This window comes from Vipera berus (assembly GCF_964194415.1).
Source record: "Vipera berus genome assembly, chromosome: Z".
Classification (NCBI taxonomy): domain Eukaryota; kingdom Metazoa; phylum Chordata; class Lepidosauria; order Squamata; family Viperidae; genus Vipera; species Vipera berus.
The window spans coordinates 107,009,361-107,030,998 of NC_138205.1; the positions used below are offsets into that span (position 1 = coordinate 107,009,361).

Genomic DNA, 21,638 nt, shown 5'->3' on the forward strand with positions numbered 1-21,638 from the left:
TAATAAAACTCAAACTCAAACTAACTTTGTCTAGCTAACATTGACTTTTTATGCTTGTAGAGGTATGCTTGTTCAGAAAAAGTGAAAACATTGATTATTTTTTATAAAAAGTTGGAATTGTAATTGAGCTGATATAACATGATATAGCAGAGTCATACCAATTTGCATCACATAAAAAGGTATTTAAAGGCCAGTGTTCTGACAGGTGAGCACAATTCGAAGCGCACTGAGAATGTCTCCTCGAACGGTGATGAAATGTTTGTAACCAAATTGCCAAGCTCGGAGTTCAAACCAACAGTCCAATTACCAACCTGAGCTACTAATATTCAAACACATTTCATTTTTATATCTTCCAGCTCCTCCCAAGTGGCAAAAGTTTATGTAAACTAGAAATTAGGAAAGAAGATTGGGCATAGTAATTGCTATAATACTATAATCAAGATGAGATTCCTGGATTTTAAAAGAAATGTTACTAATCAGTATGGTTTAGAGAAGTGACTGTACCTTGAACAGCTTTGTTTGGTATACTAGCCAGGTTTCCTTCTAGGTTTCTGCAGTGATCCCGTGCAGCGCTCCAGTTTTTCTTCTCTACTTCTCTGAAGCCAAATATTTGGAAGCACTAGAAGGATAAAAATCCCTCCAAAACTTTAATCAATCAAGAAAGGATTAATTAAATAAAAAGTAATAGAAGCAACCAATGTATATCATCAATCATGAAATGAAATCAGAAATTTTTTTAGCAGAGCTTAGGAAGTAATTCAGTATTAATAAAATTAATTTCTCCACTTTCTTTTCAGAAAAATGTAATCTAAGCTGTAATAAAAGTTAACATTTTATAATTTAATTATATGCATTGCTATCTGCTCTTTGGGTCTTAACTGACTTCCGTGTTTTTGTATTGATGATAGTTATTCAGCCAGGTTTGTCATGGCCACCTTACTTTTGGGAATACCCAGAAGAGAGGGAGACTGATGAAAAAAGAATGTGCCCAAATCTTTCAAAATCTTGGTGGCATTTATTTTATTTTTTTATTTTATTTTAATTCCATTTATATCCCGCCCTTCTCCAAAGACTCAGGGCGGCTTACAAGCTTAGCAGTAGCCTTCATTCTATGTATATGCCTGCTTATTAGGGCTTCCCCCCCCAAGCGGCATTATTACAAAGTCAGCTTAATTGCCCCCAACAATCTGGGTCCTCATTTTACCTACCTCGGAAGGATGGAAGGCTGAGTCAACCTTGAGCCTGGTGGGATGCGAACCTGCACTAATTGCAGGCAGCTGGTGTTACTTAAGGAGGCATTAGCCCACTCCTCCACCAAGGCTCAATTTGTGAGACAATTCAAGCAAAGAAGACTCTTCAGATGATACTGCTTATAGACATGTCGTCCAAAACTACAAATTACCAGATACCCCCCCCAAAAAAAAGAACTTTCATCGCCCTGTCCCCCCCTAGTCAGAGCTTTATGGATGCTTGGCAACCAGCTCACATTTATAGCTGTTTCTAGCGCTTCATGGTCACATGATCAGGATTTGTGACTTTTTTTTTTTGCTGGAAACTGATGTTTGCTTCTAGTTTCTGGCAAAAAATGTTTGCTGCAGAAAATGAGTTCACTTAACAAACAGGGATTTTGCTTAATGACTGCTCCATTTGCTTTACAACTGCCACATTTCCTTAATGACTGCTATAAAAAAAGTTATAAAATCAGGTCGGTCACATATTGACCCACTTAATGACAGGCATGACTTATGACCATAATTTTGGGGTTAATTATGATTTTAAGTTGAAAACTATGTGTAATAAATGTTAATAAAAATAGTAGGGAAATAGAATGTAAAAATATACTTTAAATTTCATTTAGATTTTATGTGAACAGAGCAAAAATGGCATTTATCTAAAATGCTAAATCTATTTCTAAAAACATGGCTCTTTTAGTATTGGTAGCATTTATATTTTTCATTGTTATTGTTGCAGGTATTTTGTAGCATGGTTTACTCTGTTCAAATATTTTACCTAATACAATAGATGTAATGTAGCACATGAAGATATCTCTTGCTGAACTACCACTGGTTATCTATGGCAGTCTCCATGTATTTAGCATACATATTGCCTTTAGGATGCTTGAACAGGGATGCTATCTCAAAATATTTATATTAGCTACATCCATTACCTTGTCATTAAACCAAAGCCAGCCTTCACTGCACCCTTTTGGAGTTGCAGGTAATGTGGGCGCTGCAGTTGTACGGACAGAGCTATTGTGTCTCTCACAGATGAAGCTTTTCTGATCACTACAGTTTATATCATTCCATACACCTGATCAAAGAAGTTATATTGTCAAGATTAATTTATTATTAGAATAAATAGCAATAGATCAGATATGTGTTGCAACCAAAATAATGAGGATGAGGATGCAATAGTACATACTGAAATCCTATAGTATTTTTGAAACAATAGAAGTAGTCCTCACTTACCGATCACTCATTCAGGTAACCATTCAAAATTACAATGGTACTGAAAAAGAAGATTTAGGACTGGACTTCAAAGTTGTAGCCATTGCCACGTCTCTTTGGTCACATGACTGTGACTCAGGGACACACATTTAAGACAATTGCCGTGTCCCCTGGTCAGACAGTTCTGTAGTGGTTCTCCTCCTATCTCCTGAGACGTTTGCAGTCGGTGTTGGCAGGGGGGCAGAGGTCGACCTCGAGGTCTCTCGTTTGTGGAGTTCCTCAGGGGTCGGTCCTCTCGCCTCTCCTGTTCAACATCTACATGAAACCGCTGGGTGAGATCATTTGTGGTTTTGGAGTTGGGTATCATCAGTATGCCGATGATACCCAGCTTTTTATTTCGACCCCAAACCACCCCAGTGATGCCCTCGATGTGATGTCCTGTTGCCTGGAGGTGGTTCGGGTCTGGATGGGGAGGAACAGACTTCAACTCAACCCCAACAAGACTGAGTGGCTGTGCATACCGGCATACCGGGATATTCAGAATATTCCATCTCTTTCCATGGGGGGTGAACTATTACCCCCTGTAGATAGGGCTCGCAACTTGGGAGTCCTCCTAGATTCACGGCTTACTTTGGAAGATCACATGGTGGCCGTGACTAGGGGGGCCTTCGCCCAGGTCCTCCTGGTGCGCCAGTTGCGGCTCTATCTAGACCAGGATGCCCTATGTATGGTCACTCATGCGCTCGTGACCTCTCGCCTGGACTACTGCAACGCTCTCTACATGGGGCTGCCCTTGAGGACCACTCGGAGGCTCCAACTGGTACAGAATGCAGCCGCGAGAGTTGTATTGGGAGTCTCCCGATACTCCCATGTTACACCTCTACTCCGTGAGCTGCATTGGTTACCAGTTGTCTTCCTGGTGAGATTCAAGGTACTGGTAATGGTGTTTAAGGCCCTACATGGCATGGGTCCGGAGTACCTTAGGGAGCACCTGCTGCCGGCATCAACTTCCCTCCGCCCTGTGCGCTCCCACAGAGAGGGCCTCCTCAGGGTGCCACTGATCAGAGAATGTTGGTTGGTGGCCCCCAGGGGGAGGTCCTTCTCTGTGGGCGCCCCGGAGCTATGGAATCTGTTGCCGGTTGAGCTCCGGATGGCGCCCGACCTTCGCTCCTTCCGTTGCGATCTGAAGACACAGTTATTTGAACAAGCCGGCTTGGCCTGATGGGGGATGGGTTGGGTTTTTATTGTCATTTTTAATATATGTATTTACTGTTTTTAGCTTAGGCATATGTTTAATTCTTTTTAATTTTTGTATTTTTGTATTTTTTATATGTCTGCCCTGTTCACCGCCCTGAGTCCTTCGGGAGAAGGGCGGTATATAAAATTATTATTATTATTATTATTATTATTATTATTATTATTATTATTATTATTATTATTATTTTCATTTATGACCTTCACAACTGGTATGCAACAATGAAACTCAATGGGAAAGATGACAGGTCATGGTCACATGACATTGTGTTTATTGACTGCAGGTAATTCGCTTAATGAACACAACTGAAACTATCATGATGATTCAGGCACAGTCATGTGTCTTTCATTTATGACTTACTTAGCAATGGAGCTGCCAGTCCCAATTGTAGGAAATTAGTGAGAACTACTGTATTCTTATATTTGTAATCTGAATGTCAATAATTCCAGAACATGGTTCTAAGAGATTGATAGGCGACTATAGCTATTTTGGAATGCATTTACTTTAATCCCTGACCATTGGCAAGACTATTTTGGGTTTATGAATATTGCAAATTGGTTTTCCCTAAGAATATATATGTAGTATTACGTTAAGTGGGTTGGATCTATGGATGAAACCATAAGTTCTTGATTGGAAAATAATATGCTATATGCTTGCTTGGAAAATGATATGCTGTAACAATGTTAATGTAAATATTTACATCATAACATAAAACAAGTTAATTAGAGTTACAAAATAATGTATTTTTAAATACTTTAATGATGGAATCTATAATACTATGTGCTAATTATTCCAAATTAAAGAATCCTGTGTCTTAATCTGAACATATACATACAGATAACTGTTGAAAACCTGAAATTTATTTTACTTGCCTGAATCATAATACATAACTACACAGTGTTCATCTTCATTGGTAAAGTTGGGTTCACCGGGGCCCCAGGCTTCATATGTCACTGGAGTTCCATCCATCCAGCTGAAGAAAAATATTTGACAGTCACCTATGATGCTCTGAACTCAAAATGACTATTAAGCTCAAGAACAGGTGTTCCAAAGCTAGCATATTTTGAATTTGAAATGTTTTGCACTCTTCCATTATTCAATCTCATTATTTAAAGACAATATAACCCCACCAAGTGGACAATACAAACAATGTAAAACAAAAGAAAATAAGCGAACAAACAAAGCAAAACAGAGTTGTATAGCAAATTTACAACTATTGAGAAATTACGGGTAGTCCTTGAGGTATGAGGCAGTTGGGATTAGGATCGCTGTCACTAAGCAGTGCAGTTGTAAATGTGACATCCTGTGATTTAATCAGTTAGCATTGGCGATCCAGGCAGTCGCAGTTATGAACATAATCCCAAAGTAGGTGAGGTATTAAGTGGAAAGCAGAGGTAATCACATATAAGGAGCATGAGGATACTGCAGAGGATATGGAGACGCCCTGGGAGGACATGCTTGAGTTGGGATGATGGTGCACTTCAGCATGATCTCAGGGAGGGGAAAGTGAGTTGGGGTGCATGTTCAAGCACAGGAAGGCCAGGGAAAAAGGCACATGCATGCATGTCTTCATGTCTGACTTTTCTTGTGGGAAGCTAGCAGAAAAGTTACAGATGCAAGCTGCTTGCCAAGGGGCCAAATTTTGTTAATGTGACCGCAGGATACTGTGACAACCGGAACTTTGAGGGCCAGTTGTAAATCCTTTCATCCACTGTCATTCTAACTTTGAACAGCCACCAAACAAATGATCGATATATCAGATTATCCATTATCTAGTGTTTTTTTTTAATAAAAAGAAATTTGGGGATTCGAAAACCAAGAATTGCCTAGTAACATGGCTACACAATATGACATATCGGTGCAATTTTTTTTAGGGGAATGTTTATTTTTGGCTTCCCATTTCAGTGAATGGATTTATGAACAAGCCAATTATGATGATATTTAAATAAATTACTGAGTAAGCTCTTTTGCATTAATTATGTTAGGAATTCCCCTGTGATTAATTTAGATGCAAATAATTATAATTTACAGAAAAGCAATAAACAAAATGCTATATGTAGCACCATCTGACAAGCTTCTGTTTTGTAATTTCCAACATGAATAGTAAGTTATTGCAAGCCAAAAAGATCTAAATATCATAAATATAACTTCTATTATATATTTTTTCCTGCATAGTCACAAAGTTGAAATGCCACATTGTTGTATAGAGTTAAATGTTTGTACTTGGATATTTTTTTCTTAATCAAATATCTAATGATACGTTGAGAGCTTGAGACAGATTCACAGCCTGCCTACTTTCACATTCCTCCCTTCTTTGCTGGCTTGTAGATAGGCTATTATTAAAAACTGAAGAAGTGTTTATCTTAAGAAACTGAGAAATAAATTGGGTTCCAAAGTAAAAGCATTGAAAATAGAGTTCTTTTCCCTTTCAGTAAATCTTATTAAAGAAAAACCTGACACAATCTTTTTTTCAGGAAAATTAGTTGTCTTATTTATATTTATCCTAGTTTATTATTAAAAATAATTTAAAAACAGAATTTAATTGCATGCTGCAGAATTTGTCAATCAGTTTTATGTATTTCACCTACCCAAATTTTTTGTCAAGACTCAAATATAAACCAATATAGAAATCAACATGAATTCCATAGCTGACAACCTAAAATGTAAAAGAAAGAATAGGAAATAAAAATAGTTATTTACAATGTACTATTTTTAATATAAAGTAATGAAATAGTGTGCCAATAAATTTAATTCAATTATTCTATAGAGCAAGATAGGATAGAATATTTTCTAGTATGTTTGTGTTTTATCAAACACAATGTATAATTAAAAATATTCTTTGCAAATCATGTTGAATCTAAACACAAAATTTTTTTTTTGAAATATGTTCTGCTTTTAACAATGTGTTCTTTGAAAAGATTATTCACTTATTGTGTCTTTAAAATTCCAGTGATATTAATTTAATGACCGTCATCATATTATATATTTTATCCAATAACGGATGTATATCACCACAAAAGCTAGGGAAAAAAATTCTGAAAACTTCTGCTCTTATATTATTTACACACACACACACACACACACACACACACACACACACACACACACAAACACAGATGCACACATACTCATGGATTATACATACATATCTATATTCACCCACATATATACTTTATAAAACTTTTTGTTTTGCATAGGTAATTATTGCATATATTTCTTACATATTTCCACAAAAATATTTTTTCTTGTTTACTCTCAATAGTGGTAAGATCACCACCATGTTGTTTGCAGAACTTCCGGGCTTTTTCTGCAGGCATTGTTTTATTACTGAAATAATACTCATTCCTTTCATATGCAATCCAGCCATCTTCAACTCTTTTATAACTATACTCTGCAAAAGAAGAAGTATAAGAAACAACTTATATGTCTAGAATCCCTTTGCATCCATCCCAGAAATCCACAAAGCAAAAAGAGCCACTTGAAGATTCCACGTTGTCCTTTTGAGCAAAGTTCTTCTTTCCAAGATCTTCTGAATATGAATGAGCACATGCAAATGACACATCCATATACAGTAATAGCTGGCAAACTGACCTCAACTGAGTGCTTCCAATAGCTGGAAGAGGCTTTTTTTTTAAAACAAAAACAAGTTTTATTGGTTTTTCAGTTAAAATCTACATATTTAGAAAGCATCATGGTGACTGGGTAATCAGAGATTCAGTAACAGAGTTTTCAGTACATAATTCAGGTTATATTATCAAAACATCCTTCTCAAATTCCCTTAACATTTCATAAAATTAGTTTAAACTAATAAATTTCTAGAAATAGCATGGTCAGTTAAAAAAATTGTCAATTCAATTTCATTGAGAGATGTCTATGTCCTGTTATTAAATTTTACCTAATTTTGATTTTAATTATATTATTCAAATTTAGTCTTTAACATCCCAAATAATATTCACAACCCAAATTTCCCTTATTTCATTATAAGAAAAACTATAGCATCTAACATGTACACAGTGGCTGAGTAGCTATGTTTTACCTAATAAACAATGTCTGTTTCACATCCTAATACATCACACGTTACTGACAGGACCACAGCCTATGTTTATCAATCTACAACTATTTATACATAACCAGATTCTGTTTTAAATTTTAGCTAATTCTTAATTCTTAAATAGAATAATTAAATGTCTTTTAACATCAAACGTGGGATCTATAAACCAAATTTCCATTATGTCAGTGCACAAATTATAATGTCTAAAAAAAGCCTAATAGATACATAAACGCATTCTAGTTCTATCTCATAAACATTTTGTATTTTAGATCCTGATAGATCACTGATTACTAAAAGGATAGCCTTTAATGGTTCTTCAAGAACTCACTTTTTAAATCTAACTCTGGCTTTCTTTTTTTGCCAATCAGGTTTCCAGACCAAGGCCTTTAAGTTTGTAATCATTATGTTATTGCCCTGTTAGTTCTAGTCTCTGTATTTGCTCTAAAAACTTTATCTTCAGTTCTGTCTGGATTCCTTGGAAGAGGCTTCTATGCAAATGTTCCAGAATACACAAATGTCTTTTCTGGGTATTAGATTCACTGGGATGAGTCATAGGGCAAACCAGTATAAAGTGAAGCAATGAGGAGGCCATTTTAATTTGCCTTCAGAACTAGGTGGAAACAGAAATGGGTTGTTGCCTTATGCAACTGCTTAGATCACTTGATTCAATCAAATCAATATCCAGTGCAACCACTTGATCAAAGGTTTGCATATTTGGGAATGTTTTTTAAAATTTTCCAATGATTTTTATGGATATAAAAATGCTCTACGTTTTAGTAACTCCTCTTTGGTTATAGCCATATTCTATATATGCTTGGGAAGCCCCTATTCAATTATTGTGTAATTCTACAATGAACTTAGCTGCAGCCATTTTCTTCATTCTATTTTTTAAAAAAAATCGTTTTTATTAGTTTTCCAATATTACAATAGTATCTTTAAAAAGCAACGTGGTGTCCGGGTTACAATAGTTCTATTTCAGATTAGTACATATTATTACAAATCTCCAAATTATTGTAACCAATACTTCCTCTCTCTCTTTTCCTTTAATACATGCTATCTCTTATCTAAATTAACATATTTCTCATTGTTATCCATCAGTCATTAAATAGTTTTCTTATATTTATCAATATTTTAGTATATTTTATATTTTAACATTCCATCTTTAAAACATCAAACACCTTATATATTTTTCTAGCTTTAACTTTACATTGATATTGAAATTAAACGTTTAATATTTCTCATTTTCATATTGCTAAATAACCTCCTTTTCCTTTAAACAATTTTCTCCAATACCTAGTAATGTAATCTAGTTCTTATTTATCTCATTTCCATATCCATATCAGTCATACAATATTTAGAATAATAGTCATTAAAATACCAATTGAAAGGAGGAGAAAGAAGAGGAGGACAATATAATATTCTTGTTTCTCATTTATAGTTTCCACATATTAAAAAATTACCAAAATTTCTTCCATTTCAACATTTAATACATCCTCTCATGTCTCTACATCCAGGTATATTAGTTACATTCTATCATTTTTAGCATATATACATCTTAACCCATATCATTTAAAGAACTCAATATTTCAATATTAGTATTCATAGATTTGTATTTTTTATTATTATTTTTTTTATTTTTTTTTAGTTAGTCAGTATTTTTGTCTACTCATCAAAACAATCTCTCTTAATCCCAATCCAATCCTGTCTATTTTGGTATTATCTATTTCAGGCCTCATAAGAATGTTCATATTTCTTCAATCTTATTCTTGCTTTCTTCCTTTGCCATGTCATTTTTCACTTCTTTGCCTCAGGGTCATCAAAGCATTCTTGTATTGCTATATCATATTGAAGTGGCCTTCCAGTCTCCACTCTTGAAGGATTGAAGCATCTGTCAACAGCACCAAATCCTCTCATTATTTTCACCTCTTGATATAATTGTCCTGGTCTAAATAATTTTTTCCCCATCTGTTCTCCATTATAAACTTGAGAAGCCTGCATTTGTTGAATATTTAATTCTTCTGCCAATGTATTTAATTGTTCAATTTCTTCTGTTAAGTTCTGTCCCAATAATATATTAGTTGTAATCACAGTTTGAGTTTGAATTTGTTTCATCAAGATGCTTTCTAATGCTTTTCCAAAAGCTTTTATTTCATCGCCAGCTGTAGAAAGGAACTGATAAGTTTGGTAAGATATTTCCCACATAGCATAGATTTGTTTTTGAAACTCTTCCATAGTGAAGTTTCACACCTGGTGTTCAAGGTTACTCTTATCTTGTTTTTCTTAAATATTTTCTTGATTTTTTTTTAAAGAGAAAGTCAGATTGCAATTTCACGTTTAGCCACTGGGTGTCCCCCAAGTACTTTGAAAATTCTTTTCTTTTAGTCCATTTCTTTCTTCAACTTTTTTTAAAAAAAAACACCCCTGGGCTTGTTCACCGCTCCCCCTCCCTCTCCACAGGGGGGGAAAGTACTTAGCAGCTTATTTAGGTGAAAAAAAGATTAAGGTATAAGAGAGGAATCTTACCCAGTCTCTTCCACACTGCTTTAATGTTGCCTGATGGTAAGTTTGACTTCGGCTGTCTGCAGCCTAGTAACTGGCCATATTCCTATGGCCAGTCTTTCATCCACCGGTACAAGGGGAATGCAGGCATTAACGGGGGGGAGGTTACAGCTCCCCTGTGTTTCTGCAAAAGCCCCTTCTGTCTGGTCACCCCTCCAGGGTGGCTCTTCAGTCCTTTTAGGACCCCCCAGCGATGCAAATCTGGACGTGGAAGACAGGAGCTATCCTCCAGACGTCCATGACAGCTGACTTGGCAAACTGGAAGCCTCCATTTTCTTCATTCTAAGTTCCCACCTGATTGGGAGGGGGATGGATGATTTCTACTAGTCTAAACATTTTACTGTCCCATGGGAACCAAGGTCATGTCTGTCAATTAGATAGGGGTGGGAGCATTTAGTTAGAAAGCCCGCCAAACTCTTCTATTGGGGAGCATAGCTAACTGCATAGTATTGAGTGGGGAGTTCAACTTTGTAATATTGTTGCTTCCTCAAGGGATCTTCAGACTTGGTTTCACTTTTGACTGTGCCGATACTATCTAACCAATAAACATTTTCTTTGACGGAATCTCAAGCCTTGGAGTTCTGATTTATTTGGTCTTGTCTATCAGAACCATGACATCTTGTCTGTGAAGAGGAGGTCAATCACATATGGCACTCTTCTTTCACTTAAAGGAAATCACAAATCTATAGCTTTACACCATCCAGAGCCAGTGTCTGGCTTTCTTCAGTGCTCTGAGAAATTGGTCTGCTTACAAATTCAATCATCACACATCATATTTTAGGAATGCTTCTTTATGTCATACAGCCAAATTTACCTCAAATCACACTAAAATACAAAGCACAGTCCTTGTTCCTATTAAATAATACATATAACATTTTTGACATTAAATTACTCAACATACCGAAGTTGTTGCTTGGTTCTGGATTTAAGGGTGAACCTGAAAAAATAAATATTTTAATTACAAAGACCTCAAGCTTAACCTTAACACGTTACTACTTATGGCAAAAGACAATTCTCAAAAACTGAAATGTTGTATAGCTTAATATATGTCTACATTTGTAAGTAAATAAAACCATAGACTGGATCCCAGTTTCCCTCAACACTCAAATGGCCCCCACTCTGGTGTTGTTTAGGAGATCCATGAAGACCTGTCTCTTTACTCAGGCTTTGGCAAGAAAGAGTAAGATCCCTCACTTCATTGCACTTGCCATGTTTTATCTTTCTCCTTTCTCTTTTACTGGTTTTATTCAAATTGCTTTGATTGGCACCACACAAATTTCATGAATTATTAAGATGATGATGGTGGTGATGGTTATAATTATGAAAGAAAAAGTATTGGCATCAATAATGCCTTCTTTGGAGTAAATTCATACAGATAATTATATTTGATATTGTACTATGTAACTTAATTAGTCATACAGTAAATAGAAATTTAAAATCTGCAGACTTAAAAGGGAATTGTATTTAAGATTCCTAAATTCCTCTCCCCCCCCCCAAAAAAGAGAAAAAGACAGACCATGTGAACTGTAAAACAAGTTTATATGGTCTCTCAGGTTTTACAGTTGAACAATATACTAATAAACTATTTGAGAATGAAAAGCATATTACCTCTTGTAACTTGACAAATCCAATTAAGTATCGCATGACAGTTTAAAGAATGCCAGGTTCCAGTATTTCCCCATATTATTTTGCATCGTTGATCAAAATATGTTTCTGAAGTCCCATGAAATGTTGATTCATAGGATAACTACAGTAAAAATTAAAAATTTTACTTTCTAAAAGCCACCAATTTTAACATGGAAAAAACCAAATGTATCATAATTACTTTTTAATGATTTGTGTCTGCATGTTTGATAAGTTTGACATTTTCAAGCCATTTCAAACTTCCCCATTTTTGTCTGTCTGTCTATCCGTCTGTCTGTCCATCCGTCTATCTGTCTCCACTTACAGATCATTGCAATCATAACCAGTTTAGTGGCTTACCTATTCAATTCCATAAAATAAGGTACCCAAAAAATCAAAGTAACAGGCAATTTACAATCTATGCCAAACATAATGCAATCACTTAGTGACTGCTGGAAGTTACAATAGACCACCCCCACAAACACATTTAATGAATATGTTGCTTGCTTAATGACTGTGTCATTCACTTTACAATCACAGCAAAACAGATTATAAAATAGGATATGGTCTCATGGTGACCTGCTCAATGACCTTTAATAATTTACAACTGTATTTCTGGGTTCAATTATAGCAATAGCTGTAGACTTCTATATATCCCTGTCTAAACAGTTTACAGAATCAGCATATTGCCCCCCAAAATCGGGACCCACATTTTACTGACCTCAGAAGGATGGAAGGCTGAGTCAACTTTGAGCCAGTGAGAATCGAACTGCTAGCAGTGGGCAGAATTAGCCTGCAGTACTTCATTCTAAACACTGCACTACTATGGCTCATTTATGATTGTAAGTCAAGGATTACTTATAAACAAATTCAAATCACTACTTTCTTAGAGGCAATACTTGACAACATTTTTTTATCCGAGATATTCAGAAAAGCCAGGTTGTAATCACCTTTCTAAAACCGAAAGTGCTCAAGCCGTATGGATCTCAAGGGGAATGCTATTCCAAAGGATGGGGGAAGCAACCAAAAAGGCTCATCTCTGAAGTTACTGAATATTCTCTGAAGGAAGGGAACCAAATGAAAATTTGGTCTATTCTACCACATCTTATGAAAAGGGATAAAGAACTGGAAAAATGGAGTCCCAGAGATACACATATTTTATCCATGCAGGTTTTAAAGTGAATAACTAGCAATTTGGATTATAGACTGTAACAATTTTTTATTTTTTTATTTATTTTTTATTTTAATTCCATTTATATCCCGCCCTTCTCCGAAGACTCAGGGCGGCTTACAAACTTAGCAGTAGCCTTCATTCTATGTATATGCCTGCTTATTAGCGCTTTCACACACACCCCAAGCGGCATTATTACAAAGTCAGCTTAATTGCCCCCAACAATCTGGGTCCTCATTTTACCTACCTCGGAAGGATGGAAGGCTGAGTCAACCTTGAGCCTGGTGGGACTTTCAGAGACAAGATGTTGAATGGATGAATTGTCTCTGTACCAGATGCTGAATTCTGGAACAACTCTAGCTTCTTTATGTAAATGTCCTGTGTAAAGGACATTTCAGTAGTCCAAATGAGAGATCAATATATGTATGACTGTGAATAGTGTCTCTCATTCTAAGAAAGGCTATAAATGATACACAAGGTGGAGTTGTGTAAAAGTTCCTTCTTGTCATAATTGCCTCAAGCATCAACTGTGAGCCAAGAAGGATAACTAGATGATGAACTAGTACATAACAGGCCAGATGGAATCACCCTGCAGTCAGTTGGCTTCTTAATTCCAAACTGCTCCATATTGCTGGGATTAAAATTCTATTTAAGTCTTTTTAATTTAAACTGTTTTTATGTTTATTGTTTTACCATTTTGTAAATCACTCAGAGCCTTATCAATGAGATGGGTGGCATATAAATTTAATAAATAAATAAATAAATGAGAATGTTCATTCCCTTCCAGAACCTAGCAACCTCCAGATATCAGGAAAAGGGGTTGACATCAACCATCATTCAGTGGCTGAGATGTAAAGTTGTGTATTCTCACCGATAATACTTAACCCTGGATCACATAAATAATCACATAAATCACGTAAATAATATTTAACCACTGGATCACATCCCCCACCAGTTTCAGCTAGATACTAAATAAAAGTGGGAAGAGTTGTTGTTGTTGTTAGCTGCGAAGTCGTGTCCGACCCATCGCGACCCTATGGACAATGTTCCTCCAGGCCTTCCTGTCCTCTAACATCTTCTGGAGTCCATTTAAGCTCACGCCTACTGCTTCAGTGACTCCATCCAGCCACCTCATTCTCTGTCGTCCCTTTCTTCTATTGCCCTCAATCTTTCCCAGCATTAGGCTCTTCTCCAGTGAGTCCTTCCTTCTCATTAGGTGGCCAAAGTATTTGAGTTTTAGCTTCAGGATCTGGCCTTCTAAAGAGCAGTCAGGGTTGATCTCCTCTAGGACTGACCAGTTTGATCGCCTTGCAGTCCAAGGGACTCGCAGGAGTCTTCTCCAGCACCATAGTTCAAAGGCCTCAATTCTTTGGTGCTCAGCCTTTTTTATGGTCCAGCTTTCACTGCCATACATTGCAACTGGGAAGACCATAGCCTTGACTATACGCACTTTTGTTGGTAGGGTGATGTCTCTGCTTTTTAGTGTGCTGTCTAGATTTGTCATTGCTTTCCTCCCCAGGAGCAAGCGTCTTTTAATTTCTTGGCTACAGTCCCCATCTGCAGTGATCTTGGAGCCCAGGAAAATAAAATCTGTCACTACCTCCATTTCTTCCCCCTCTATTTGCCAGGAATTGAGAGGGCCGGATGCCATGATTTTGGTTTTCTTAATGTTAAGTTTCAACCCAAGTTTTGCACTCTTCTTCTTCACCCACAACAAGAGGCTCTTTAGTTCTTCTTCACTTTCTGCCATTAGAGTGGTATCATCTGCATATCTTAGGTTGTTGATATTTCTTCCGGCAATTTTAATTCCAACTTTTGATTCCTCTAACCCTGCCTTTCTCATGATGTGCTCTGCATATAAGTTAAATAGGCAGGGCGACAGTATACAGCCTTGCCGGACTCCTTTCCTAATTTTGAACCAATCAGTGGTTCCGTGTCCAGTTCTCACTGTTGCTTCTTGGCCCACATATAGGTTTCTCAAGAGACAAATAAGATGGTCTGGTATGCCCATCTCTTTGAGAACTTGCCACAGTTTGTTATGATCCACACAATCAAAGGCTTTAGCATAGTCAATAAAGCAGAAGTAGATGTTTTTCTGGAACTCCCTAGCTTTCTCCATGATCCAACATATGTTGGCAATTTGATCTCTAGTTCCTCTGCTTCTTCGAAATCCTGCCTGTACTTCTGTTAGTTCTCTGTCCACATCTCTAGTCCTCCCAATTCTATTGTTTTCTTCTATTTCTTTGCACTGTTCATTTAAGAAGGCATTCTTATCTCTTCAAGCTATTCTCTGGAATTCTGCATTCAATTGGACGTATCTTTCTTTTTCTCCCTTGCCTTTCGCTTCCCTCTTTTCCTCAGCTATTTGCAAAGCTTCCTCAGACAGCCATTTTGCTTTCTTGCATTTCTTTTTCTTTGGGATGGTTTTGGTTGCTATCTTTTGTACAATGTTGCGAACCTCTGTCCATAGTTCTTCAGGCATTCTGTCTATCAGATCTAATTCCTTAAATCTATTTGTCACCTCTACTGTATATTCAACAGGGATATGATTTAATTCATACCTGAGTGGCCTAGTGCTTTTTCCTTCAGTTTAAGCCTAAACTTTGCAATGAGAAGCTCATGGTCTGAGCCACAGTCAGCTCCTGGTCTTGTTTTTACTGACCGTATAGAGCTTCTCCATCTTTGGCTGCAGAGCATATAGTCAATCTGATTTCTGTGTTGACCATCTGGTGATGTCCATGTGTAGAGCTGTCTCTTGGGTTGTTGGAAAAGAGTGTTTGCTATGACCATCGTATTCTCTTGACAAAATTCTATCAGCCTGTGCCCTTCTTCATTTTGTACTCCAAGGCCAAACTTGCCTGTTATTTCAGTTATCTTTTGGCTTCCTACTTTAGCATTCCAATCCCCCATGATGATAAGGACATCATTTTTTGGTGTTAGTTCTATAAGGTGCTGTAGGGCTTCATAGAACCGGTCAATTTCATCCTCTTCAGCACTGGTGGTTGGGGCATAGACTTGGACTACTGTGATATTGAATGGTTTGCCTTGGATTCGAACTGAGATCATTCTGTCATTTTGAGGATTGTATCCCAGTATTGCTTTTCCTACTGTTTTATTGACTATGAAGGCTACTCCATTTCTTCTGAGGGATTCTTGCCTGCAGTAGTATACCTGATGGTCATCTGAATTAAATTCACCCATTCCTGTCCATTTTAGTTCGCTGATACCTAAGATGTCGATGTTCAGTCTTGTCATCTCTTGTTTGGCCACGTCCAGCTTTCCTTGATTCATGGATCTTACATTCCAGGTTCCTATGGAGAAAAAATCTTTACAGCATCGGACTTTCCTTTCACCACCAGACACATCCATAGCTGAGCATCCTTTGGCCCAGCTGCTTCATTCTTTCTGGCGCTACTTGTACTAGCCCTTTGCTCTTCCCCAGTAGCATATTGGACACCTTCCGACCTGAAGGGCTCATCTTCCAGCGTCATATCGTTTTGCCTTTTGGTACTGTCCATAGGGTTTTCATGGCAAAGATACTGGAGTGGGTTGCCATTTCCTTCTCCAGTGGATCACATTTTGTCAGAACTCTCTGCTATGACCTTTCCGTCTTGGGTGGCCCTACCCGGCATAGCTCATAGCTTCATTGAATTACACAAGCCCCTTTGCCACGACAAGGCAGTAATCCAGGAAGGGGGTGGGAAGAGTATCAGGCACTAAAAGAATCCTAAATCCAAGTCTTAAAGCTCCACATACATGCCAACTGGAATAACTCCTTCAAAAAAAAAGATTGATGGCAATAGAGTGCTCCTCATTCTCAGTCCTTGGAGATGATCCAGAAAAATACAATGGTTGATGGTTACTAAATATCCATTGAGAAATCAAATAATATCAATGGGATTGCAATCCCTGTTCGTGGTCTTACCAAAAGTCCCATCTAAGTATGACCAATGTACCTCAGTTCTACTCACAGACCTAAGTATATTAAAAAGGTTCCATGCAATTCATTTATACCAGAACACTTTATACTGTAGCAAGAAATGTTGTAGATACATCAATAATTTTCTAATATGTTTGGATCATGTTATGCTTCTGAAAGAGTAGAACACATTTCCTCAAGGCATCTATCATCACCTAAGAATGCATTCATCATACCTCCTATACTAAATCCTTGTTACTTCTTTGTCACCTCTCTTTTGTCTTGCATACTGATACAGTTTTTTCTCTGACCATGACCTCTGCTTTTGTTGCTTTTCAGATATTATGAAAAACTATCTTCTTCATCTGGCAATAACCAGATGGCTCCAATGGGCCAAATGGCTCCAATAGGCCAATAGTAGTAACAGTGGTATTCACAAACATAATGCAAAAACCACATTATAAGGTATTCCACCTTATCATCCCCCAATTGCACCTTTATGACCATAAAGAACTACATGTCATATTGGATTCAATATTCTAGCCCTAGAGCAAGCGTCTAGACAATAGAAATAACTTAAAACATGTTTAGGAAAAGGACAACTCACCTTTCTTACTGGACATCCTCTCACTCCAGTAAAAATGGATAAAGGAAAAATTAGTTGGATGTGAAATGAAAGATTTTATGTAGTTTGTTGGCTTTTATAAGAACAATGAAATCAATTTTTTTCAATAGCAACCTGAAGTAAGTCTATAGAAACCATCAAAATAATTGGAATCAGATCAAATATCAATATCATATTATATTAAGATTTTTAATAGTTAGTTTAACAGTTAGATTATTATTATATGTCTATGAAACTTCACTACAAGAAATATTACTAATACTTCATTAAGTATTAAAAATACCAGCAACTTCACTTAATTTATGTTATAAGGCATGCATATTAATCATTTACTTACACGAGACCCATCAATCCAAGATACTTTTCTGTCAGAATTCATAAATCTTAAACTGATCCAGCCTTTTTCTGATTCTGATCTAAAATATAATAATTAGCAAATATGTTAAATATGTTTGATACATGTGTCTTGTTTAAATATAATACAACAGTTTTTTTATCTTGTTTTCTTTTTCACATAGAGAACATAAGCATGTCTGCAAAACAATAATTCCCATAATTATCCAATAATTCTTAAACATGGCATATGTCCTTATGGTTGCAATATGAAAGCTACTTGAGTGGGAATAAGTTCTGATGATTATTTATTTTATTTTATTAAATTTATATACCACCCTTTCCCATAGGACTCAGGGCGGTTTACAGGGCATAAAAAATGTCAATACAAAAATTAAGAACAATTAAAAAGATTAAACTAAATCCCTGAAAAATATAAAACATATAAAATCCTAGTTAAAACCCCAATTAAAACTCAGCCTGGGCCGGAAAGCTCGAAGAGCCAGGTCTTCAGGTCTCGGCGAAATGATCAAAGGTCGGGGGCAGTCCTAAGCTCCACGGGCAGCTGGTTCCAAAGGGCAAGCGCACCCACTGAGAAGGCCCTCCCCCTGGGTGTTATCCGCCGGCATTCTTTTACCAGTGGCACCCTGAGAAGGCCCTCCCTGTGGGAGCGCACAGGACGAAGGGAACTTGATGCCAGCAGCAGGTGTTCCCTCAGATATCCTGGACCCAAGCCATTAGAATGGAATTTATTTAAGTAGTCATGTATAAGCCTAGTTACCTTATTGAAATGATGATGGTAATGATTATGACTGAATCTACACTTCTAATCATTCATGAGTATTACTGTTGTAACCACTTAAGGACTTTTTTTATATATAAATGGTAATTTAATTTAATTTAATTTAATTTAATAATATTTCTATACCGCCCTTCTCCCGAAGGACTCAGGGCGGTGAACAGGGCAAGAATAAAAATACAGGATTACAAAAGTTAAAAAATAATTAAATACATGCCCATATACTAAAAATACATCTTAAAACCCCAATAAAATAACAATAACAACCCCCCCAGTCCCCCATCAGGCCAGGCCAGCTTGTTCAAAAAAGTATGTTTTTAGCTCGCGGCGAAAGGAGTGAAGATCAGGCGCCGTCCAGAGCTCAACCGGTAGCTGATTCCATAGCTCCGGGGCGCCCACAGAGAAGGATCTCCCCCTGGGGGCCACCAATCGACATTCTCTGACCGGTGGCACCCTGAGGAGGCCCTCTCTGTGGGAACGCACAGGGCGGAGGGAAGTTGATGCCGGCAGCAGGTGTTCCCTGCCATGTAGGGCTTTAAACACCATTACTAGTACCTTGAATCTTACCCAATAAGTTATTGACACAAAATTAAGTATTGGATCTCTGATTCAAAGTAGAGTGCCCTTAACGTGATCTTGATTTTATTCATTAATGCAGACCAGCACTGTTTTGAATATATGTGAGATTATAAAGTTTATGCTAGTTATATATTCCATTATGATGAAGTCAGTGTTCCAATAAACCCTTTGCTAGGAGTGTTTCTGCCTTGAGATATAAGAAATAAGCAGTTTATTATACTCACAGTTGGTTTAGAAGGCGTTCCTCTGCTTGATTACTAAAATAAGCCAGTTCTCCTCCAATTAATTTACAAAAGTCATATGCCTCATACCAAGATTTCCTTTCAGCTTTCTTCTTTTGATAGGCCTAAATGTGTATAAATATATCTCATTACAAATGACCATTAACTCTGTAGTATAACCCTTATGGTTATTACTTAATAATCTTTTCAAATAACCCTCCAACTTTCATATTTTCACTAGTATTTAAATTAATCTTCCTAACCCATTGATGTTAAAAAAATGGAAAAGTTAAAGGATGATTTTTTTTGCTGCTGCCATAACTACAGCTATGTAAATTACATGTACAGGAACATCTGATGGCTTTTCTGAGAAAAGATGTAGACATTTCCCCATCTCCCACAGATGATGATGATGATGATGAGGAGGAGGAGGAGGAGGAGGAGGAGGAGGACAATGACAATAATGATGACAACAACAAGAACAACAACTTTATTCCTGATCTCCTTTTGACTACCAAATGTCTTGGATAGTCCATCATTATTTCGGGATGGATATTGATCATTTTTGGAAACCCCATCCTAAATCAGTTTTTGACTATTAAAGCTATATGACTGAAAATCAGATAGGCAAACTGACTACCTAATCAGGCTATTTCCTTATGACTACTCCTTAAGAGTATTGTGTCAAAGGAATATAAGCTCCTCTTTATTACAATCCAATTAAAATTCAAGGCAGTAATATCAATGCCTGTAGCTCACCCTCAAACTAGTCTAAAGGAGAATTAGACAGCAGTGTATTGTTTAAGGTAGAAGGTTAGAAACCAGGAGACATTGTGTCTTGGTTTTTCCTTAGATACCAGTACAAAACCACCTGGGGAACTATGGGCCTGTCACTCCCTCTCAGCCATAGGAAGGAGGCAGTGGAAAGCCATTTATGAAAAGAAATTGCCAAAAAACTGCAGTGATTGTCCAGACAGCCTCTGAGAATCGATAGAATGGAATAGTAATAATAAAAAACAGTGTTTATGACAAATCCAAGCAAATGTAGTTGTGAAGAATTAAAAATGTATGAAGCAGTATTTCTTGGATGATTCAAAGATGACTGCAAGAAAAGTGCCAACTTCTAATGATTCTATTAGGGCCATAACTGTCTTAGACTTGTTCAATAATAATAGTTGTCATTTTGTTCGAGTTGGCTAGCACAATGTTTCTTGGGGCCCAGTATCCCAGGGTAGCTCAAGTAAATGAATGGGGATTTCAACGAATGAACCTTTATTATCAAAGTACAACATGTATACAGTGAGATTGGCTGAGCCTCCCTTCATGCCCCCCCCCACTCACAGTGACAACAAACCCACCATCTTGTTACACCATGTGAACTAATTGTACAACACACTGGCCTCGCAAGTCAATCATACATAGAGTTATTTCCCATTCCAGAGCCTGACAGCTCATGGATAGAAGCTGTTCTTCAGCCTGTTGGTATGGCTGGTTATACTTCTATATCTCCTACCCGATGGTAGGGGAGTAAAGAGGTACCGACCAGGGTGTGAGTCATCCCTGAGGATTTTCCTCACTCTTCCAAGGCAGCAGGCCCTGGCAATGTCATCCAGTGGTGTTTGGGGACAGCCCACAATGTTTTGTGCTGTGCTCACTACCCTTTGTAATATCTTCCTATCCCCAGCTGTCAGGCCAGCATACCAAACCACAATGAAGTGCGAGAGGACGCTCTCTATAGTAGACCAGTAAAAGAGGGTCATTAGTCATTGTTCTACCCTGCAACACTCTGAGGAAGTGGAGTCTTTGTTGGGCCTTTCTGGCCACCTGGGTTGTATTGATTTTACAGGTAAGATCTTCACAGAGGTAGACTCCCAGGAATTTAAAGGAGGAGACTCTCTCCACACAGCCCCCACCCCTGATGTAAAGTGGAGCAGGTTCCTCTCTTTTCCTCCTGAAGTCTAGCACCATCTCCTTTGTCTTGCCAATGTTCAGGTGCAAGTTGTTCTCTAAACACCATAAGGATAGTTTTTGTACCTCCCCCCTGTACACTGTTTCA

General features: G+C 37.3%; 1 protein-coding gene across 1 annotated transcript in view; it reads right to left on the reverse strand.

Moving 5' to 3' along the window:
- LOC308679030 (macrophage mannose receptor 1-like) overlaps nt 1-21,638 on the reverse strand; it is a gene marked incomplete at its 5' end in the record, with an annotated part of 70,354 nt that overhangs the window by 34,374 nt on the left and 14,342 nt on the right. The window contains 7 exons of the mRNA XM_081346265.1: nt 505-619; nt 2,168-2,310; nt 4,575-4,675; nt 6,291-6,358; nt 6,924-7,093; nt 11,214-11,249; nt 19,620-19,707. Of these exons, the coding sequence (XP_081202391.1) occupies nt 505-619; nt 2,168-2,310; nt 4,575-4,675; nt 6,291-6,358; nt 6,924-7,093; nt 11,214-11,249; nt 19,620-19,707 (721 nt within the window). The remainder of the gene's footprint in view (nt 1-504; nt 620-2,167; nt 2,311-4,574; nt 4,676-6,290; nt 6,359-6,923; nt 7,094-11,213; nt 11,250-19,619; nt 19,708-21,638) is intronic.